The sequence below is a fragment of the Fusarium vanettenii genome (genome assembly GCF_000151355.1).
Source record: "Fusarium vanettenii 77-13-4 chromosome 12 genomic scaffold NECHAsca_56_chr12_3_0, whole genome shotgun sequence".
NCBI lineage: Eukaryota > Fungi > Ascomycota > Sordariomycetes > Hypocreales > Nectriaceae > Fusarium > Fusarium vanettenii.
In genome coordinates, this window is record NW_003315833.1 from 96,660 (window position 1) to 117,996 (window position 21,337).

Below are 21,337 nucleotides of genomic sequence, written 5' to 3' on the forward strand. Positions count from 1 at the left end.
GAGCCCTACTCTCTTCTATACCGCACGCAGATTCCGCTAGTCGCCGGATGGGCCATGACTATCCATAAAAGTCAAGGGATGACGATGGACCGTGTCATTATCAACTTGTCAAAGGTATTCGAGGAAGGCCAAGCCTATGTCGCCCTGTCGAGGGCGACTAGTCTCCGGGGACTCAAACTCGTGGGCAAGTTTGAAACGTTGGCAATGGGCAGTGCCGGAAATGAGCAAGTGAGGGCCTTTTTCAGGAAACATTTTGCACGGGAGCTATTGCTGGGGCTTGAAGAAAACCGGCCAAGCCAACCCTTGCTTCCACGCCAATCCATCTTGCCTCAAACGAGTCCTGATGCTACACTCGCGGTAGATCGCCCAGATGCTGGATCCCCAGACGAGTTTCCAGACATATCTTTCTTGGAGGATTTCCCCGACATCAGTTCTTTGCAAGACTGTGCAAAAGCTGCGACATTGGAAGACGACCCAAACATCATATCTGTGGGCCATCGTCGAGATGCTGCATCCTCCGAAGATCGCCCTGAACCTGCAATCCCGGACGAGTACTCAGACGGTGGAATCGAATGGTCATCTCTTGACTGGGCATGATTTCAACACAGGCTGACTTGCTTTGCTCAAACTAGTGTCATTGTGTACACGTTATTGTGTATATGAGCTAGTGCGAAGTGCTTCGAGACTGGCGTGCATTTCTAGAATGATCCTCCAACGATTTTGCTTCTAGTACAACACTGATGGCATTTTTCGATGTCTCACTAGGCAGGTTGATCTCACTGTCCTATACTGTGGTTCTGACATGTCCATGTCGCTTGCGCTCGACGCCTAATGCCATGGCAAGTTGGTTGGATAATTTTACCCCTTGTGTTGGCGATACCCATGTCCCAGTCCATTATCGATATTTTGCCGCTCCCTTTCAATACAGGCTTCGATGAATGTATGTGGAAGCGCCCTCAGCCTCTCGTCCTTCTCTGCTAGAACCTCTTCCGCCTTGGTCGAGTAACTATCCCGGAAGACAGACCAGAGTTGCTTGCCCAGGTCATCATCCATCAGTGGTAACGGGTAGTACGGGTCGTTTTCGAAAAACGCCATCACGAGTTGCTCAACCAGGGCCTCGGGTTGTTCCCATCCGGTTTTCTCCTCCCATTGGGTGCACAAGTTAAAGTCGAGCACCCAGATTCGAGTAGTCTTTCTCCTGTCTTCAGTTGCGGTCCAAGGGGGCTCTAGAGTAGTATGCAAAGAAGGAGTTTTCGGCGATTGTAAACCAACAATGGCCTCGCTGCCCAGAACAAACTCGACATCGTACCCATCCACGTTGGCAGCCCAGTGGATTACTGCCAGTGCTTCGCCAATCGCCGATGCATATGATGAAACGGGGAGGCCAAGGTCCATCATTTGATCAAGACACAGGTTGAAATTTCTGAGGGAAAAGTTCACCTGTCGAGGCTGGTGAGGCGAGCGTCGTCGGCCCAGGTAGACCCGAGCCAGACAATCGCGGTTCAGGGAGTTCTTCAGTGCGGCTTGTTGCATGCTCCGAGGGCAGTACTTGTCGACTAATGTTTCTCGTATAACTCCAGCCAAGGGCAATATATGTTCTGAAGTGAGTGCCGAAGCAGGGATGGGAAAATCGTCGTGCTGTTCCGTGAACAGCCCCTTGTTTTCCCGCCACCACCGGTTCTCCTTTGATATGTGGTTGTATACCCGTGGAACTCGACACTGAGTGACATTTCCCTGTGCCAAGAAAGCAGAGTAGACAGCTTTATGGGCTTCGTAGTCGACCCAGAGGGCGTCCTGAAAGCCCGGTCTAGCCACTTTGATTACAATCTCTCGGCCAGGCCATTCGAAAACGAGACCGCACTGTCCGAATCCAATCTTGCGAAAGCCGATAGTATTTTCCGGGATCTCTTCAGGGATACTTGAACTCCTATTGCTGATGGTCGTGTCCAAGGAAAGGAGCTGAGTGGCCAATTTCACCCGCGAGAGCCCCTTCTCTTGTCCAAAATTCTCTTCTAGATGTGCATTTCTTTGCTGGTCGAGAAATTTGGATAGCTTCTCTGTGGCTAACGCACCGGCGGAGGACGTTTGAGGTGGGAGCTCATTGAGGCTCTCATCGTGTAGGATGTCCATTGCGAATCACGGAGGCAAGAGGACATGGAGGAGTATCCCAAATTGGGATGATGTACGATTGAAACCAAGCAAATTTCCCTTAGGGGTGTAATAAAGCGTTTTATACCAGTGAGATTCTGCGTCTAGGCAGCTAGATTAGCTTCCAGTCAGCATGATGAGGAATCATTTCGGGGGCAGTACAACATTAATGCAGCCGGTGGTTGCCTGTTTGCCTGACTGTTCGGCCTAATTAATTGAATGTTGGACCTGATAGTACTCCTCCTCGCCAAAGCCTTGTACCTACGAATACAAACAATCACGTCTAGTTTTAGTGTTTTGTGTTAGTTTCCGTTATAGAGCTTTCTCTCTGTGCCTTCGTTGCTACCATCAAAGTAGCCAATGACCTCCAGATGATTTGGAGCGAGGCTCTCATCGCTTATCTACTTGAGTGAGCCATTCACGCAAGACACTGCACTCGAGGTTTCAATCTAGTATCATGTCGAATAATGTGCATTCAAAATAATTCAAGTCATTCATTCGTGTTCAATCACAAGCTCCTTCACAACAGTCCCGCCTGGTCCCCTTACATTCCATCAGCCAGCATAGCATCAATCATCTGCACATGTCGGTTCGCGTTGGTCTCGCTCCACTCGTTGTCATAGTTGAGACCATATGGCCAAAAGTGACCGCCGCCGCAGTTGATACGGGCATTTGGTCCGTCGAAAGACTGAAGGAGACGGGTCGCAGAAGGCCAGTTGTTGGCTGCGCACTTTTGGTCAAAGGCAGCCGTCTGTCCAACACCCAGGGTGTGAGCGATCTCGTGCATTGCCGTCCGCTCAGTCATGTAAGCCCGGTTTGAACCGAAGCGGAGATCTCCGTTGTAGCTTGCTTCGGCAGTGGGAACTCCGGGGGCGTAGTAGACACGGATAGTCTTGCTGGCGTCGGTGAAGCGCCCATATCGTGCCACGGCGCGACGCATGGCCTCCTCAATTCGTCCATATGCATCAGTCTGGTCCGAGGTTGGGTTGGAGGCCTTTTGCAACGACCAGCTCAAAGCTGCTGAGGCGGTCGAGGCGTAAGCCAGAGCGACAGTCAGGATAGAGAAACGCATGTTCTTTGCTTGTTGGCTATCCGGATTTCGAGAGGCTTCAATGTCGATGGTGGTGAGACTGGAAGGGCTAGTGATGAAGTATGGGAATAGATGGCGAAGTACAAGGCTGATATCAGTTGAAGTCTAACTGTATCCTGTGTCTACTGATAAACTTGTTTCACTCTGGCGTGGTTCCTACTTATATCATGTTCACTGACCCCTGCAACTGCATTGCCGCTCTTCGATCTTATCCCTTTCAATTTCTTCGTTTCATCCGCTCGTGTGGAATAACTACCGTCATGGCTCCGATTGGCCCCTGCGGGACTACCTGTGTCAGGTTGATGCGATCCCTGCCTCTTCTTGCTGATGCAACCCTGTTAAGGCCACCGTTCTTCCGTCGATACTACACAATTCCGCATGTCTACAATCGCGCCAGTAGCGGTCACGGCCATCACTCCATCAGCAATGATGGCGGTCACCAATGAATATCCAATTGGGGTCTGTACATGAAGTACCCTGACTTGTTCTCTTGGAGGGTCATTCGCTGACCATACAAGCTCTTAGTACTCACTGATAAGCATGGGCATGGAAGATATCGTCCGTCTTCGTGTCAGACGGGCGCTACGGTTAACAGTCCTCCAAATAGTCATCATTGTTCTCTCCTGTGCCATTGAAACCAAACTGACGGTCTATAGCGATCGCCCAGGATAGACTTCGGACTAATTAATACCTAACTGGGATCAATGCTTGGCAAAGAACTGTCCATTGGTGGAAGATCCTGGTTCTCGGTGAAACACTTTCAGATGGGCAGTTCTCCCGACAGCGGAGAAATAACTCTAAGGCTATGGACGGCCATATCGAGCCACATCTGGCAAGATTTTCAAGACTCTATCGCGGGATCCCTGGACCCTTTGTTTCAAAGCCTCCTGCTTAGACCACACTGGGCCGAGGCAGGCTTCCGAATACCAGATAGGAAGGTGACGATGGCTTCAAGAGTATCACAAGAAAACAAAAGTAAAGGGTTCCAGGGTGGTACATTTCGGACTTGACTGCTAAATGTAGAGCTAGATACCCATAGTGGCTTTAGCTTGTAGAGATCTACACAGCGAAGCCATTCCTGATACACTCATCTCGGAGGCCCTTGGCACTCAACGCTTGCTCAACCTTGCCATCTGCAGCCCACTCAACAATCCTAGACCTGTCCAGTTCCTCTGTTGCCCGTTGCCATCCAGCCTTTTGCAGTCCATGTGCTGGATCGATAGCAAACTTGAGATAGAGGTCCTGCATTCGCTTACTAACGCGTCTCTGAAAGGGAGTCGATGGCCCGTCAATTTCGTATGTGCCAAAGACTAGAGGCAGCTCGGCGGTATGATACGCCCCTAGCCATGGCAGAGGTGAGATGTTGGTGAAGTTGCCAGCGTAAAGGTATTGGTATGTTGTTGCCCCAGCCTCTGAGCGAAGCCTGACTTCTTTCAGCGTTGTGCATTGGAGATTCAGTCCAAAACCCTGAGCTATCTTGGCAAGGTCGCCAGGTAGTTCAGTTGCGGTTTTGCTCCCTTCAAAGTCGTATGGGACGACTGCGGCTCCTTCGTTGGCATTGGTGCCGATCAACATGGGAATGTGAGTTGGGTACTTGGAAGGATCCTTTCCGATTCTCTCGGTGTAATTAGCAAAGATGGTGACGTTGTCCGCAATGGTTCCAAACATTAACCCATCATCAGCGGCACCTCCCTTGCCAATATCTGCTTGCAAATACGCCTTGATCTTGGATTCGGGCATCTGACGCATACACTCTAGCTCCTCCTTGGGTGATAAACCGCCACATCCAAGACGTCTCGCAGCCACTGAGAATGCACTGTGGTTGTTAGAGTCAGACAAGATGCTTTCAATGGCCACCGCATTTCCTGAGTCGGCAATGACGCCTTTGATAATGAGATCTCGAGGCCAAGCAAACAGATAGCTGTCCACAGAGTACGCTCCTGCGCTTTCTCCCCAAAGAGTGATGCGGGAGGGATCCCCGCCGAACCGAGCGATATTGTCACGCACCCACTCAACGGCGAGGCGTTGATCAAGAAAAGACAAGTTCAAATTCTTTCCATCTTTGGCTAGACCAGCAGCATTGGGGAGACCAAGGAGATTGAGACGGTATTGAACTTGGACAACTATATGTCTCTGGCTGCGTTCAACCCAGTTAGAGGCGAGCTGGAAAGGAACGTTGGTACCCCCGAAGCTATACCCCCCACCATGAATCCAAATTATGACAGGTAAAGAGTCATGGTGTGTGTAAGCTGTCGATACCGTCTCCTCAACTGTCCTCTTGGGTGCAAACAGGGAGAGTCGGAGGCAATCCTCCGTTGTGTTGGAGTAATCTCCTCGCTGAAATGAGGCAGCGGTAACGGGGCCGTCCGTGATGGTGCCTCTGAGATTCGGTAGAACATACTGGAGACAACCAGTAGGCAACTTGGTCGCTTTGGCGACCTCTTTTCCTGCGTGCTTTTTCGCGACGGGCGGTGAAAATCGGAGAGGTCCAATGGGGTTTTCAGCGTAGGGAATGTCCAAAAACGAAGCAACTTTGGGTTGCGAATCGGTGAAAACAGGTGCAAAGATACCAGAGCTTGTATTTACCGTAACTGGCGAAACGTGATGTTGAGTAGATGGTGCCGCTGTGGTTGGAACAGCAGCCAACAGGAGGGACAAGAGGTGAAGCGACATCATGTTGCCCGTTGATTGATTTGTTGATTTGTTGACCTACAGCTCATCACCCATCTTTTTAACTGAATTTACATGCCATGAAGCAGCCCCGTCCACTTCCTTTGGTATTGTGAATTACCAAGCCGGTGTCGGTGTCTTCATCTTAACTCCGATACCTCCATGTTGATGCTCAACTCGTCATTGGTCCGACAGTACAATGACGCCCAAAAAACAAGCGTTAAATGAAGAAAATGGTAAGCATGGGTCTTTTATTTCACTGGCTGAGTAATGGGGTCCGTAATTACGCGCTGGCTGGGCATCCGTGGTCTACGGAAAATCACCGTTTTCCAAACTCCGACAGCCAACTCCCTGACCAGCTTTCCAATCAAGCGATATTTTTCACCCTCTCCATATCACCTACTGGAACTCCTGGTCATGGAGAAGCTAGTACTAGTACTAGGGAAGAGTAAAAAAAACTCCAGCCTTGAGTTCTACCAAGCAGCGACAACGCCAAATCGCTGAAGCCTCCGAAACGGACGCTTGAAGGAAATTGTTTTTCATCTACCGGCAACACGCTTGATGGAAGCAAATTCAAGACCTGTGAGGTATCTTAATTTTAGTCACCGGTCATGTTAAAGATGCAAAGCACATATTTATATATCGGCATTTTTCGGTCGCAGCAAAGGATATGGTGATGCCGCAAATGTGAAAGGACAAGAGCAATAGTCTCATGACTTTGATGGAATTAGTAATTGTCTCCAATAAGTCTCCGAAGTTCATATAGATCTCGTCAAATTATTGTCATTGAGAGAATCTCGTTAAGAGAATCGAGACAGTAGGGTAGGTAGTTTGCTAATGATGAATTCAATAATACTCACCGCGGCGGGCAGACATCATGTACTGGAAGATGAGTTGAATTTATTCGACTAAGAAATTAGAAATGAAAACAGAAAAGGGGGTAGAAGACAATGAAGTCGGGTAGGTAGACAATTGTGAACATGATCTGAGGCACAACTCTTGAGAACATGAGTGGTGAGCAATGGCGTGTAGGCTGGCTATGCGTGCATAAAGAGTGCACGGAGAGTGATGTCGGATCAACGTTAATCCACCTACTTCTGCTTCTGTGAGTGGCCGCATATCCTCACAAAGTGTAATCACTACGAGTTATTAATAGAGCACGATAGAGGGATCACGCTTTGTACACGAGCTTCCATAATCATTCTTACACCTACTATTTGCTGCCTAGAATGAATTGTCAGATAACTTTCCTGCTGCCATCTTTAGAGAGTTTCCCTTCTTTCATAACTCATTGCACACTACATATTCATCATGAAAACGAAACTCGGCGGCTGGCTTCAATCCAGGCTGGACGTTGTTCTCGGCAAGAATAAAATTCCTCCCTATCTCTCCGAGCGACGACGTCATGCTGTCACCCCCTCGGCTTCGAGCGAGAACCTCATGCAAGCCCCTCCTTTCTTCAGCAAGCTACCTCCCGAGATAAGGCATGAGATCCTGGTGTTGGCATTCGGCGACCGCACGTTGCACATGGACCTTTCTTTCGATCACCCGATGACTCCCTTCCCATATTGGCGGACTTCAGCATGGCCTCATGATTACATGAACGGGCCTTGGAAATGGGCACCAGACTACCACAAATCAAAACGCTGGCACTGGCGAAGCAGCATATGTCATCGTTGTCGACCCGATCGCCGTGAACATTCACTACGAACTAGAGATGAGCCCTATGCGAGTGAGCCAGACGCCGGAGATGACCACTGTCTTGATGGGTTGGGGCAAAATTGCGAGTTCTGGCCCGGAGAGTCACCGTCGAAATGCTTGATTGGTGTTATGGGCTGGCTATTGGCTTGCAGACAGGCGTGAGTTGGGCAAACATATGCCCATGTTGGTTTCTTATTGGAATTCTTGCTGACTTGTCTGGATGACAGATACGTCGAAGGCATTGCAGTGCTCTATGGGACGAACACTTTCCACATCTCGACCCAGGAGTTTCTAGGTCGTTTACCACAACTTTTGCTCCCCGCTAGGCTTGCCAGTATTTCGTCACTAGAGGTCGTACTGCCCCTAGAGTTGGGAAAGATGGAGAGCAAAAAATATTTGCTTCAGCTAGATCCTCTGGAGACTATGCTATCCATACTTGGGTCTGCGTTTCCGAACACATTCCGTCTTTATCTTGCCCTCAAGATCCGCATTGGTCATCCAGACTATCTAGGCTGTCACACCCTGCTCAATGCCCTGGACACGTTTGTGACTCAAAGCGAAAAAATGCAGCATCTCAGAGTTTCTATTACGAGCGCGGTATCAGGGCATAAAATTAAATATCCCTGGACCGACACGTGGTTACAGAAGCCTGTGAGCAAGCAGTTCTGGCCACCAGAGGATGGAGTTGACAGAAAGGGCTACTGGGTTAAAGGGGGCAATGCCAATGGCAAGGGATGTGTGGAAGCCATTTGTATGTGCCCTCATCACAACGGGTTGGGCTCTTCTATTCAACTGGGTTTGGCTTCATGACACAATGGTGTAGAAAGCTATGCACCTACATGAGACGGGTAGTGGTTCGAACTAGACTATTAGATCAGTATGCTCATATTCCATCTATAACCCTCTTAATTGAGGCTTGGGGATCTTTCGATACGCCAAGAAGACTCGCATAGGGCTTCTCATTCGAGCATGCTGTGCGAGGGCTTGAAAGTCATAGAAAGCTATGTTTAATGCACTTATTACAAAAAGTATGTATGAAGGCGATTTAGCCTTGTACTATAGACTGATGCGTCTTCTTTTCCTATGCTTCTACCCCCGTCTGTCCCTTGTTTGACATCCAGGATAATGCTCCTCGGTTGAAAAGCTTCGTATTGTATGAACAGGCATTGAACAAAACATTGTCAGAATGCTTAGGCTTAGCAAGTACAGCCGAAACTACCGACACCGTTGCAAGACTATGGCGTCTTGAACTTCTGCTTGATCTCTTCCTCGGAGAATCTCCGAGTATGTCTCTGCAGAAGCTTGACACGCTCATCCATGTTCAATGACATTTGACTACCAATTGGAACCAAGCACTCTGCCAGTCGCTTATAATTCTTCGTCAGTAAGCTCACAGTGACCATCATATAATCAATGTCGTGAAAGACCAGGGCTTGCTGAGAGGCATAGATGTGCTTGGTCTTCAAGAAGGAGACCGGGTGTTCACGCCAATGGCGCATAGGGTTGAGGTGGTGAGAGGTATGATATCCATCGTTGAAGCAATGTCGGTTGCTCTGTAGAAAGATTAGCACGGAGAGCATGAGTTGACAGGCCTAAAGAAACTTACAGCCACATCAATGAGTGTGATACTTGATCGATAATCAGAATCTGGCTCATCTGCATCGACAAATGCATGTTGTCCCCAGTTGCCAGCCATCAAACCAAGTCGAAGAAGAAACAGGGGGATGAGGAAAACAAAGACAGTGGCTTGTGGGTTGATGCGATAGAGTGTGTATAGTGAAGCATAGGTCGAGAGTTCCCAGAACGCCGCCTTGAATGCTAGCGAAGCTCTGCCCTTACGAAGGAAATAGTAGGGGAGCTCGGCCCAGATGAAGAAGAAGAATCTCCCAGTATAGTGCAAGAAGTGAAGAAGGCTGTCCCTCTGGTATCGGATTGTTGAAGACAGATCATTGGGTCCGTTGCCTTCGATGTGGTGGTGCTTGACGTGATGGTAGAAGTAGGAGTTCCACGTATGGCCCATAAGAGGATCCAGGATATATGGGAAAATGTGATCAAAAAGGGCAAGACGCTTGTGGAGGATGCCACGCATATGGATATGCTGGTGCATCATGAGGGTGTAGGTGCCCATGTAGGAGATTTGCATGACAAAATGCAAGACGCCATGAATCCAAGTGAAGTTGTAGAAGAGGAAAACAGCGCTGGGAATGGAAGTGAAGACGTAAAGCAGAAGATGTGTTAGCATAATGACATCCGTCTCCACGCGGACGAGGGAGCGCGCGATGCGGATGAAAGGACGTAGAAGAAGCTTGTCGAGAACAGGAGGCAGCTTGATCTGGTCAAGATCCAGATTGTTGATGATGGTCGGCTCAAAATGAGCATCATTGGGGTTGTTCAATGCCTCAAGGTGACGCACAGCTTCTTCGTATGAGAGCTGGTTGGCTGATAGGGGGTAAATCACTTGTCAATGGCTGCATGTGGGTGATGGGGGGGATCGACAGAGCGTACGCACCATGCTGGTTTGGTGATGTGCCGTCATTTGATGCCTTGGCGTCGGCATCGGGAGTTGACGCATTCAACGTCTTGCCATTGGCCTTGGCAGCACCATCTCTGCCTTCTTTCCGTGTGTGCTCCCTCAGATCCTCGGTGAGGCTCTGCAACACCACAAGGTCCGCCTTGGTGAGCTGCCTGTCGAAAACAATGTACTTGTCCATCGCGGCGGCGGTGGTCTGTGAGCAGCTGGCAGCGGGGTGTAGTTAGTGTAGACGGGCCAACGTTCAGCTCATGGCATCACAGTCGTATGAGAAGGGAGGGAACGAGCTTCAAGGACGAGAACGGCTGACAGTTTGAACAACTCTCCTTGGCAGCAACGTAAAGGGTCCAAGTCGGAGAAAAAAATGAAATGAGCTAGCAAAGTCAACCCCCTTAACCATTCTGTTTTCAGCGGCTGAAGCGACTCCGCTTTGGGCGGAGCTCTAGTGGGACAAGGGTCCAACATCCCGGCTTCTGCTGAGCCTATGATGGACGCTCAAGACTCACACCGCGAATTGTTTGCTTTCTTGTCCATCCTTTGAATGCATGCAGAGAGGACTGAGGCATTTCAGCCATAGCATAACCGAGGCGGCACGGTACTCACCGCTAAGCGACGTGCGATGGACGGAAAGCCTCGCTGTTTATGATTCGTGCGTGGGTATTGCCGAAGCGCTCCCTTTTTATGCCACTTGTGATTCATAAATTTAGCCCAAGCCAAAGTCGAGTTATGCATCTTTAATTATCGGAATGCTCCGTCTGGATCGTCCCATTAGTACAACACGTTGCATCATCACCAGCCGTGTTCCCCATTGTCCTCGGACAGCTTTCAACCACGTGTTCGCATAATCACGGATCAATGGACACAACGAAGAGATTGAAGTCCGGCTGTGCATAAACGTATTCCCGAACTTCCCTCGGCTCGCTCTCGGAAATAGATTGAGGGCGGTGAATTTGCGTGAGGATTCTTGAGTTTTCAACGCATGGAGGATTTCCATCTGCATGGCCGTAGAATGGCGAGAAATTTCGAATATCAACGAGAGCTATCTCATCAGTCATGATTTAAATAAAAACATCATCACGCACATGATGAAGCCTTACTGTCGAGTGCTGGTTCAACCTTTAAACGCATGTACGTGCCGTTTAGATAAATTGGATGATTGATATGCTTGAACGATACCTCTTGAAGCAGAGAGCTCTATTCAAGTGAGGAATAACTCTAGTCAATTGCCTGCCTCGAGAGTTCAACTCCCATCAATCCAAACTCATTCGATACTGCACGAACGAGGTCTGGGCCATCGTGTCGTATAGACCGCGTGCTTTAGTATTGTCATGCTTTGTGAGCCATTGTAGGCGCAAGCAACCCATCTTCTTGGCAATCTCGGCGACCGCCTCAATGAGCTTGCGTCCTTGACCCTGGCCACGAACGGATTGATCAACAAACAAATCTGGTTCAAGATTAGCGTTGGGGTCATCACTCTCTACTGATTGAAGCAGCTAGGACATGGGTACTGTGGTAAACAGGCCTGTAACATATAACCCATATCCTTGAACCTCAGATTGTAGTTGGGCAAGCTTACCATTAAGCATCAAGATTTGCTTCTCGCTCCACGGCGTTTGCTCGGGGAAGAAATGGGCAATGCCCACTATCGACTCCTTTCCATCGACAGTCCTCTTTAAGACTAGGGCCTGGAGGTCATTCTCTTTGTCAAGGATGCGATTAAAGGTTCGTCTGTATTGCTCTTCATCAATGGTAGCCTGGTAAAAGTCGATATACGCCCGGAACATCGCAGACCATTCCTGAAAGTCGGCGCTAGTTGGCTCATTGATCTGGTATTGGGGGGTTGAAGCCATTGTTGACGGAGATGTTAGTGCCAGGGCAAGATTGGTAAGGAGAGAAGTTGGGCTGACTAGCGATAGATTGCATTCCAGACCTCGTACAAAAATGCGACGATGAGTCAGTCATTCTGTTGGAAATTGACTACGTGTCCCAGCCCAGTCTAACTTGACTCGTGGCTAATGTGGCCCATTTTTGCCTCCATGGCAGCCAATTGTTGACATCTAGTAACTGAGTGAGACAGATTGGGCGACGAAATAGCTAGATAATAATGAGATGCATTTATGACTGAAGGATAGAGAGGCCTCTTTCTTGAAGCACCGCGAAGCGTTGGGGTTGATATCGTCCTTCGATGCGTTACATGTTGTTTATTGCCTCTTCGTTCAACATGCATTTGTCCATGACAATGAAGATGAAACACGACAAAGGTTGTTTCTTCCCAATTAAACTCCATAGAAGTAACATAACTTGCATCTTTCATCGATTGTACTTGGTACATGTCTACGAACAGGTATTTGTGAGGGGATGGCGAGTGTACTTCTGCTGGCAGTTTTGTGTCGTTCACACTTTGTCAGTCAGTGAACATACTGCTCGCATAGAAAAAGGTCAAAGTTATTCCATTTGTCGAGAATAAATGGGAGGCAAATATGATACCAAATGGGTGGGCGACACTGACAATTAGGCTGGGGATACTACAATGCATTGACATTCATCCACAGGAAGGCGACACATTACCGTAACAGCCATTCCGAGGGGTATGTAAGAGTCAATTCTTCCTTGGTGTATCTCGGGATGAGATCTACTTCCTAAACGCGCCGAAACTCTTGTCATTTGTTGATGGAATCAAGTCCGACTTCGATAGGTTAGAACCACCTGATGAATGAAACCACCTGAGCCACCCATGTGACCAGACCTCCAATGGAGCTGTTTTCTTCCTAACTGTCCAATGGCAAGTTACTACATTCCTTATAGAGATGATCCGATGTACAAGCTCGTTGAGATTAAGGAGGCAGCAACTTGCGGGAACCGTCACCTTGAGGAACTCCCCAGCCAACGTAGGAGTAAGGAGAATATATTGGTAAAGTATCGCTACGAATGATGGCTATAGCGAAAAATGATATTCACCACGTCTGAGCATCACATCTACATAATCTTGCGAGTTCTAGGTATTCCGTCTTAGATCCCACGCCAGAACCTCTCCTAATCTCACAGGCGAGCTTGCAAGTCTTTCAAAGTCTTAAGACCACCCTATATGTCTCATACTCGTTGGCTACCATAATTAATAAGTTGTCTTCCCCGGATTTCTTGATAGACCCTGCAGCCAAGGCCTGCTAGTCCTACACCCTCTGGGCTTAAGCTCCCAGAACCACACCTATACAGTATGGTTCGTTGAAGCCCAGCGCCAGTATTAGCGTGCATACTATTCTATTTCGAGTTCGTGGTTTATTTACATGACTTCCAACGATTCTGGCAACTCTTGTCTGAGCATCATGGATTGCCAACTCTACTCCCTTCAACGGCGTTATTTGAACATTACGTCTTCCGAAAGATATTCCCAAACGGTATTTCGAGATCTGATTTGCCGAATCGCCTATCAACCTGCTATAACATACACGGCAGACATCGGAGAAACAGAATGAACATCTCCGGATCCGTGAGCAAACACTATGAAGCGCGCCGCGAACGATGACACGAGAGTGCCAAGACGCGGGGTAGCTGCAACCGAGAAAGAGGGGTCAATAAAACAATTCAACCTTTATCAGGAAAAATAGCCTAACTTGTCCTATCAAAGGCCCATGGATCTGGGAGAAGTTGCACCTCCACCCCCACTTTCGATGCTCTCTTGGACCTCACCAGCATTATCAGTATCGAGAGGGGTGTGGGGTCAACGGAAACCCTCGGCTCTCACGGATCAGCTTGCCTAGTCTGAAGATAACGACGCCTCACTTGAGGCGGCTCTTACGCTAAGGAAGGTTATCACAGGAGGGGTATGTGGCCGGATCGGACAGATAGGAGATCACAAACCTTGAGTATAACAAAGAGCAATTGAGAAGGCTGTACTATTCCCGCGGTTTCAGTACCAACCACAGCTATCAATCAGCTCCTGTTCTGCAAGTCAGATCTTTTGTCAACGCCCTGCCACAACACCAGAACCCAGCCGCAAGGACCATCACCATGTGGAAGTTTCTCGGCCTCTCCTCCGGCAAGGACACCAAGACAGCCCCAGTTCGTGGCCTTCCGGCTTCTTGGTATCGATCTCCAGAAATCTACCAGCTGGAACGTCGCGCCATCTTTTCCAAGAAATGGATCCTGCTCACCCACATGTTGAGGTTCAAGGAGGCCGGCGACTACCTCTCCTTCACGTACGCGGAGTTTCCGTTTTTCCTCATTCGAGACCGAGACGGCAACATCAACGGCTTTCACAACGCTTGCCGACACCGCGCCTATCCCATTGTACAAAATGAATCAGGAAAGGCTAGAGTTCTGAGCTGCAAGTACCACGGCTGGTCTTACGGGTTCAAGGGGAATCTTGCAAAGGCGCCAAGATTTGATACCGTACCCGATTTCGACAAGAGCCAACATGGTCTGTTGCCCATCAATGTGCACGTCGACAAGACAGGCTTCATTTGGGTCAACTTGCAAGCTGGAACACCAGAGGAGCCCTGGGAGAAGCAGTTCCCCGGGGTTGACGAGAGCGCCAGGATGACCAGCTACGACTTTGATGGCGGCTACAGCTTTGATCATGTGTGGGAAATGGATATTGATTCGAACTGGAAAGGCGTTATGGAGAACTACAACGGTATGGGTAGTGACGAAGCTCATGAAAAGATACGGAATACTAACGATGGATTTAGAGTGCTATCACTGTCCAACAAGTCATCCTCTGATTGCTGGAGTTTCAGACCTCACCAAATACAAAGTCGAGCCGAGCGGAAGCTGTTTGGAGCACACAATCATCAACAAGAAGGAAGACGACGGCACCGATGAGTTTAAGCGCTCTATCACCTTCTTCTTCCCGTCAACATCAGTAACAGTCACGTATGTTCCACGAGTGGCACTGTAAGAGCAACGCTAATGCGAGAAATAGCATGAACTTCTTCTACATCCAACGCATGATCCCCATCAGTGAGACCAAGACAAAGATCGAGAACGAAATTTATCGTCATCACGCAGCAAATGATGAGGAGTTCGCCTCTATCATGGCATTCTACAAGCAAGTTCTTACCGAAGACAAGGATCTGTGCAACGGAACACAGAAGAACCTGAACGCTGGTGTCTTTCTCAACGGCGAGTTGCATCCTGAAAAGGAAAAGGTAGATGTCAACATCTGGAGTTCCCAAAGCATTTTCTGACTTGACTGCAGGGTCCGATTTACTTCCAAAACACGGTCAGGGAAGAGGTCATGGAACACAGGAGAAGGGAGCTGGCACAAGACGGGCAGCAAATATGGCCTGCGATGCCCAAGGTCGTTGGAGACATGATGACAAGCAAGCTTCAGGAAGAAGAGATGTTGTGTTCAGAACTTGAAAGAGAAAGCTGTGCAGCGAGGTCAGAACTAGCATGGTGATGGAGAGAAAAGGCTACTAGCGAATGGTAAAATGTACGTTAGATTGTATGGGAAAACGCACTAGATTTGAGACAAACTCGATGTTTCCAAGGCTTTCCATACAGCGTGTTCTCGGAGACCGACAGGTGCAATGAAACCACAGAAGTGCTGAGAAGAAACCAACAGCAAAGGAGAAAAGGGACGTGTCTCAAAAGGGACGTGTTCTTCTCATTAGTCTAGCTGTATGAAGGAGTACTGAGATCCTGAGTCCTTAGGAATATTCCCCAGATCCTTTCACTCATTGACCATTGCCTTTCACGTTAGGCAGACTCGTGCTTCTTTGTTCACGACACAAACACCATAAGTAACATGCATCAGTTCTCGTCAGATTCATCTACCTATCGTCATAAAGCGTTCCTCATCAAAAGCCGTCCCCGAGCGGATCATCATATTGATTGATCAACCGTTGAGGTACCAACCCACGTAACACCTTGACACCTGTCTGCACGATCTCCCATCTCACCTTCGTCAATATCTCAGCCATAGACCATACCAGCCCATTGGTCTGCCTTCTTTGACTGATCCCTGATGTATTGTCTCGTTGACCCATCTCTGCCATGCTGGTCACGAGTGCTTCCATTTCACCCCGAGGATCCCATACCATCTCGTCGCTCTCGTCGCTGCTCTCATCGGCCATCTCATCACCAGGCACAATGCTCCGTCCTCGAAGAGGGCCAGCATGATGGAAGGCCCAGCATGTTAAAGTGGCGAGATATAAACACCAAGGGACGTGGAAGAGACTCATGGCGTCCGAACCAGTGAGTATCTTGGTGCCGTCGCGCAACATGCGTCCAGCGTGCCATGCGGCAGTGTTGGCCGAATTCCTGCCCCAGGTCGTCGGTTGTTCGAGGTTTTGCTTTACTAACGCATCTTTTGCAGCTTGCGTCTGCCCTGAATCCTGGGATGTTTCTCGCTTCGCCGCAGATGCCCACTGCTTGACGTTCCTGGCTGATCGGCGATAGTCCTTCTGTTGAACTGGTCGTCCAAGGATGTTTCGAGCTCCTGCGTAGATCTGCACATCAAGAAACTCCATGTTCAGCAGTGCTTGTGCCGAGTGGTAGAGGGTGTTGTAAGCAGTTGCAAATGCTATGTGCTCACTGCGTTGTGACTCGTCCTCAGAAGAGCGTGGCAAACGACCGATGACAGCCAAGGTGTAGGCATCAAAGTCGGATTTCCAAGTCTCGTAAGCACCTCCAATGAGCTTTCGCCAATGTCCTCCTGGGTTGTCTCCTGATACGACGCCAAGGGCTGTTTGGTCACGCCGTTGCATGTCCCAGGCGATGGACATGAGTCCGTGGAAGAGGAGCACGCGGGATAGGCCACTCAACCCCTGCTGCCGTGGCACACTGGGGGTCATGTATGACTTCAAGGCTGGTAGGAAAAATTGCCCTTGGTTTGACTGAGAGGATCGCCAAGCGGCAGCCCAGGCCATGGCATCTCCAGCCTCCCACATTCGTTGACTGCAAGGTAGCTCAACCCGAAGTTCGAATGCAGACATGCAGAGACTCTGGCAGAATAACACAGCGTGTTGGGTATCCCACATGAAGCAAAGCAAGGCAAGACTGATAAAAGAGTCAGCTAAAATAGTTGGTCAGGTGGAGTAACAATGCTTACCGTTTCTTTTGTTCAGCAATCGACCATCGCCTCCAGGCATCTCGCAGTGTTTGATCATGATCAACAACATCGGAGGGTGGGCCGGTTGGCCGTACAAATTGGCAGTCAGATCGTCGAATGAGGTTTATGAGAAGCCCATGGAACAAGTGACTCATATCATGTTGTTTCTGACCCGCTCGTGACTTGCCAAAACACTCAACCAATAGAATGGTCTGTAGTGTCCAGAGTTCCGGGCGAGGAGAGAAGCCCGCATGGGCGAAGATGCTTGGTCGCATGACATCGTGAATACGGACAGCCAACTGATGAGCATCCTTGTTCGAATATGTTGCCCCAAGTAATAGGATTGATAGTAGATGGAGAGGTTCTGCGGTATTGGCGTCAAAAGTGGGCAAATGGATCAATGGGTATGCGGTGTTGAATCGAGTAAAGTAAAGGTCAAGATAATTCTGGAGGGATTGGACGGATAGGAGTGGCTCATTCGAAAGAGGATGATGGGATTCTGGAAGGCAAGGGTTGGTTGCTTCGATGATCTGCAAGAGCCGCTTTCGAACTGTTTCGTTAATCTGTGGCAGGACTGGTCTCCTTGACAGGAGAGAGAATGGCCTGTCAATGTCGTTGGGAGTCGGCTGGTCTCCACCATCAACAGGGCCGACCAACGCTGTGCTAGTTCTCCTTCCTCTGCGAACTGGTTTCTTCGCTGTCTTCGGGACAAGTTCTGAGGATGTCGAGTGGGTGGACTGGTTGGACGGGGGCAAGGGGAGTTGCTGCATGTTGTCGAGGTCTTCGGAAACCGGTTGTGAGTCTCGTCGTTCGGGCCAAAGCTGAGAGCTGTCCATGGACGCGGGTGATATGGTGAAAAGAGCTTCTTGGAAGCTGGGTGCTTGTTCGAGTTGAGAGGTCTTGTCAGGGAGGTTGATGAGCGATGTTTGGGTTCCTTTCATGTCAAATAGCCAGTTGTAGTCTAAAGCCGTGGTGTACGGCATGTTAAACGAGCTGGCTGTGTCTGGCTGAAAGATTTGGTCGTAATCCAGTTGTGCGACATCGAGCATAGCTCCAGAGAGTAAGCTTGGGTCAAGGTTGGGATCTATAGTATCATCCCAAGACTCGCTTAGCTGGCCGTTGTGGTCGCCTTGCTCGGCCAGTGTGGATGCTTGGAAGCTATAGTCGAGCTGTGACACAGATTGGAGACCCAGAGGCTCACAATTCTGTACCTCCAAACCAAGATCCCCAGGTTGTGGCCAGTCTGAGTGTTCTCCGTTGTCTCCTGGGTGGTCACTGTCCTGAGCCCAGTACTCTATCGCTGATTGTTGTTGATCTTGTTGCTCCCCACTTGATTCTGGAGGCTCAGACTCGGGTGATGGGATTTGTTGTGCTTCAGAGCGAAAGCAGGGTCTCTTTTCGACAACGGAACCGTCAGGGGCTTTCCATGAACGCTTGCGAGTATCGAGAACTCCGCAACCAGGACCGCCAGCTTCAAGATCCTTTTGGACGTGACGGTCCATATGACGCTCTAAAGTCATGATGAGCCATTCCGCGGCAAGGAACATTGGGTGTCGCTTGTGAGCCCTTGAGCTCTACTACTTACTCAACAGATCGGGACGCTTGAAGTGAGCACGACACTTGGGACATGCAGAACCGCCAGGCAGGTGATTCAGAGCATGCCTCTGTAAGTGCTCAGCGCGTGTAAAGCGCTTGGTGCAACCAGGGTGCTCACACACAAAGGACTTGTCGTTGGAGGGCTGTCGACCCCTAGTAGGGATCTCAGGGCCGCTGGGGCCTGCACTTTCAGAAGCCATCCTGCCACCACCAAGGTTGTCTTCAGCACAAGTCAATGCACCATCCATGCTGCGCATTGGCTGTAGAGTGGGTTCAAAATGGAGAGTAAAAGCATACACAGCACAAGAGAATGGGAACAAAAGTGGGAGAGGGCACTCCTAATCTGCGATTTTGCCAGTTCGGGAGGAGCACGGAGGGTTATCGGTGGTGGGTGCCGATGTGGGGCTCAAGGCGGGGGAAAGCGGGGTAAAAACGGGGCGGGTTGATCCCGAAGCAGGCCGGGAATCCGGAAATGGTGTCCCGCAGCCAATGGGGAAGGAGGGACGTATCTTTGGCTGCGAGGCGTTATCTGCGTGTACTTTGTACCCCCTACGCTGCCATGGCATGACTGTGCCAAGGTCATTTCCAATCAGGTCTCTTCTGCTATCTAAACTCGGCCATCTTTGCCTCCCCCACTCTTGGTCTCGCTCGCTACGAGCAGGGTGGGAGTAAGGTTCGGGCTTCGGGCGCTCGGCCAAAGCGCTGCATGACCATGCCGTGGTTCAAGGCTAGTAACCATGACATTCGGAGCCAGAGGCATTGGTTGGGTTATCCAGTCCTTCGAGACTCTCTGACTCGTTATTATGAAGGATATATCTTTGGTGACAGTAAACCACAGTGTCGACTTTGATGAGCATTGAGTTGAGCATCGACAAACAGAGCAACACACAACACAATGCCTCACTATACTGTTCAAGAAATTATGCAGCGCGATGCTTCAAGCAAGCTACACGTAGGTTTAGACCTCTTTCGCAAAGCCGACAACTCCTTGCTCAGTGTCACTAATAGCACTCTAGGTTGTCATAGTCGGTGCAGGCCTTGGTGGACTTGGAGCAGCTATCGCTGTTCGCCTGGCTGGTCATGATGTTACAGTATTGGAATCTGCCCCGTCGATCGGCGAAGTCGGTGCTGGCATCCAGGTTCTTCCCAATGCCAGTCGGGTTCTTTTCTCATGGGGACTTGAGGATCGTCTCGTCAAGTTTGCAACCCAACCAAGCAAGTGTAACTTCATCGGATGGAAAGGAAACCATCTCTCTGAGATGGACTACCATGGCTATGCGGCAGCCACTGGTAACTACCCATTCCTGGACTTTCATCGAGCTACTCTACACGGCTGTCTTCTGGACCGTTCCAAGGAGTTGGGAGTTGAGATCCTCACCGGCGCCTCGGTTGAGAAGTACACCATTGCCGACGACGACACAACAGCGACTGCCTACCTCGCAGACGGTCGCACAATAGTATCTGACCTTATTGTTGGGGCCGATGGCATCAACTCAAAGCTGCGAGAACAGTTCCTCGGCAAGGAAGACCCACCTCAGCTCACGGGTGATCTGGCATATCGACTTCTTCTTTCGACTGCGGAGATGCTCAAAGACCCAGACCTACGACCTTTCGTGGAAAACCCCCAGGTCAACTACTGGGTTGGTCCCGACAAGCACGCAGTCAACTATGTCTTGAAGGGCGGCGAGCTGTTCAACATGGTCTTGCTTGTCCCAGATGACATTCCACTCGAGCAAGGAAACACGCTACATGGGACTATGGATGAGATGCGAGCGCACTTTGCTGATTGGGATCCTCGCATTGGCAAGATGCTTTCTCTTTGTGATTCTGTTGGTTCCATCCTCAAGTGGCGTCTATGCATCCGTCCCGGCCTTGACCCGACTTGGTCTGATCCTTCTGGAGCATTCACCATGCTTGGTGACGCCGTTCATGCGACGCTTCCATACTTGGCTAGTGGAGCAGGAATGGCACTCGAGGATGGCGGAGTTCTGGGACTGTGCCTCGCCAAGCTCACAGACAAGTCACCAGAGTCCAAGAGAAAGGCCCTTGACGTGTACGAGGCCTGTCGACGGGAGCGAACAGAGAAGGTGGTCCAGCGAGGCACATACAACCAGTGGATCTATCATCTAGCTGATGGACCAGAGCAGAAGGAGCGTGATGAGCGCTTCAAGCACTTTGGAGACTTTGACCACGCCTGGCTGAGTGGAGAGGATCCCGTGCTGCCAAAGTCAGAGGAGACAGGCGAGGACCCCTTCCCCTGGAGATACAATGGTGTTGGAAGGTGGCTTCTGACATACGACATGTGGAAAGATGTCGACGCCAAGTTTTCCAAAGTGGAAGGTTCATCTTTAGGGGTAGACACTGTTCGAGCTAGTCTATAGGTCACATAAATAGAATCCTTCACAAACACCCGATCTGGGCCCAATTACAGTATGATGAATGGTGAATAATCACCGAGTCCATGGTGCCCTTTTCTGCCTGCTTGCTTACAATAGTGCACATGATGCTTGTAGAATTGTACAGTGGTATCGATGCCTATCCAGTTAGG

General features: G+C 49.7%; 9 protein-coding genes across 9 annotated transcripts; 3 read left to right on the forward strand and 6 right to left on the reverse strand.

Moving 5' to 3' along the window:
• Positions 1-858: 858 nt before the first annotated feature.
• Positions 859-2,130, reverse strand: NECHADRAFT_53311 (uncharacterized protein; the record flags this gene model as incomplete). Its single annotated transcript, XM_003040869.1, has 1 exon — positions 859-2,130. The coding sequence occupies one exon, from the start codon at positions 2,128-2,130 to the stop codon at positions 859-861; it is 1,272 nt and encodes a 423-aa protein (XP_003040915.1).
• A 562-nt stretch (positions 2,131-2,692) lies between these two features.
• NECHADRAFT_106516 (uncharacterized protein) lies at positions 2,693-3,220 on the reverse strand (the record flags this gene model as incomplete). Its single annotated transcript, XM_003040870.1, has 1 exon — positions 2,693-3,220. The coding sequence occupies one exon, from the start codon at positions 3,218-3,220 to the stop codon at positions 2,693-2,695; it is 528 nt and encodes a 175-aa protein (XP_003040916.1).
• Positions 3,221-4,297: 1,077 nt separating this feature from the next.
• NECHADRAFT_53239 (uncharacterized protein) lies at positions 4,298-5,911 on the reverse strand (the record flags this gene model as incomplete). The annotated part of the gene is made up of 1 exon (XM_003040871.1): positions 4,298-5,911. The coding sequence occupies one exon, from the start codon at positions 5,909-5,911 to the stop codon at positions 4,298-4,300; it is 1,614 nt and encodes a 537-aa protein (XP_003040917.1).
• A 1,308-nt stretch (positions 5,912-7,219) lies between these two features.
• NECHADRAFT_87333 (uncharacterized protein) lies at positions 7,220-8,562 on the forward strand (the record flags this gene model as incomplete). The annotated part of the gene is made up of 3 exons (XM_003040828.1): positions 7,220-7,767; positions 7,837-8,360; positions 8,462-8,562. The coding sequence occupies 3 exons, from the start codon at positions 7,220-7,222 to the stop codon at positions 8,560-8,562; spliced, it is 1,173 nt and encodes a 390-aa protein (XP_003040874.1).
• Positions 8,563-8,844: 282 nt separating this feature from the next.
• Positions 8,845-10,388, reverse strand: NECHADRAFT_72904 (uncharacterized protein; the record flags this gene model as incomplete). Its single annotated transcript, XM_003040872.1, has 3 exons — positions 10,119-10,388; positions 9,216-10,048; positions 8,845-9,162 (listed from the first exon to the last, which is right to left on the reverse strand). The coding sequence occupies exons 1-3, from the start codon at positions 10,318-10,320 to the stop codon at positions 8,845-8,847; spliced, it is 1,353 nt and encodes a 450-aa protein (XP_003040918.1). The 5' UTR covers positions 10,321-10,388.
• A 1,001-nt stretch (positions 10,389-11,389) lies between these two features.
• Positions 11,390-11,989, reverse strand: NECHADRAFT_87335 (uncharacterized protein; the record flags this gene model as incomplete). Its single annotated transcript, XM_003040873.1, has 2 exons — positions 11,390-11,583; positions 11,716-11,989. The coding sequence occupies 2 exons, from the start codon at positions 11,987-11,989 to the stop codon at positions 11,390-11,392; spliced, it is 468 nt and encodes a 155-aa protein (XP_003040919.1).
• A 2,158-nt stretch (positions 11,990-14,147) lies between these two features.
• Positions 14,148-15,325, forward strand: NECHADRAFT_53334 (uncharacterized protein; the record flags this gene model as incomplete). Its single annotated transcript, XM_003040829.1, has 3 exons — positions 14,148-14,772; positions 14,828-15,011; positions 15,061-15,325. The coding sequence occupies 3 exons, from the start codon at positions 14,148-14,150 to the stop codon at positions 15,323-15,325; spliced, it is 1,074 nt and encodes a 357-aa protein (XP_003040875.1).
• Positions 15,326-15,885: 560 nt separating this feature from the next.
• On the reverse strand, positions 15,886-19,037 carry NECHADRAFT_102108 (uncharacterized protein; the record flags this gene model as incomplete). The annotated part of the gene is made up of 3 exons (XM_003040874.1): positions 15,886-17,141; positions 17,194-18,703; positions 18,779-19,037. The coding sequence occupies 3 exons, from the start codon at positions 19,035-19,037 to the stop codon at positions 15,941-15,943; spliced, it is 2,970 nt and encodes a 989-aa protein (XP_003040920.1). The 3' UTR covers positions 15,886-15,940.
• A 647-nt stretch (positions 19,038-19,684) lies between these two features.
• NECHADRAFT_87338 (uncharacterized protein) lies at positions 19,685-21,170 on the forward strand (the record flags this gene model as incomplete). Its single annotated transcript, XM_003040830.1, has 2 exons — positions 19,685-19,741; positions 19,806-21,170. The coding sequence occupies 2 exons, from the start codon at positions 19,685-19,687 to the stop codon at positions 21,168-21,170; spliced, it is 1,422 nt and encodes a 473-aa protein (XP_003040876.1).
• Positions 21,171-21,337: the final 167 nt, after the last annotated feature.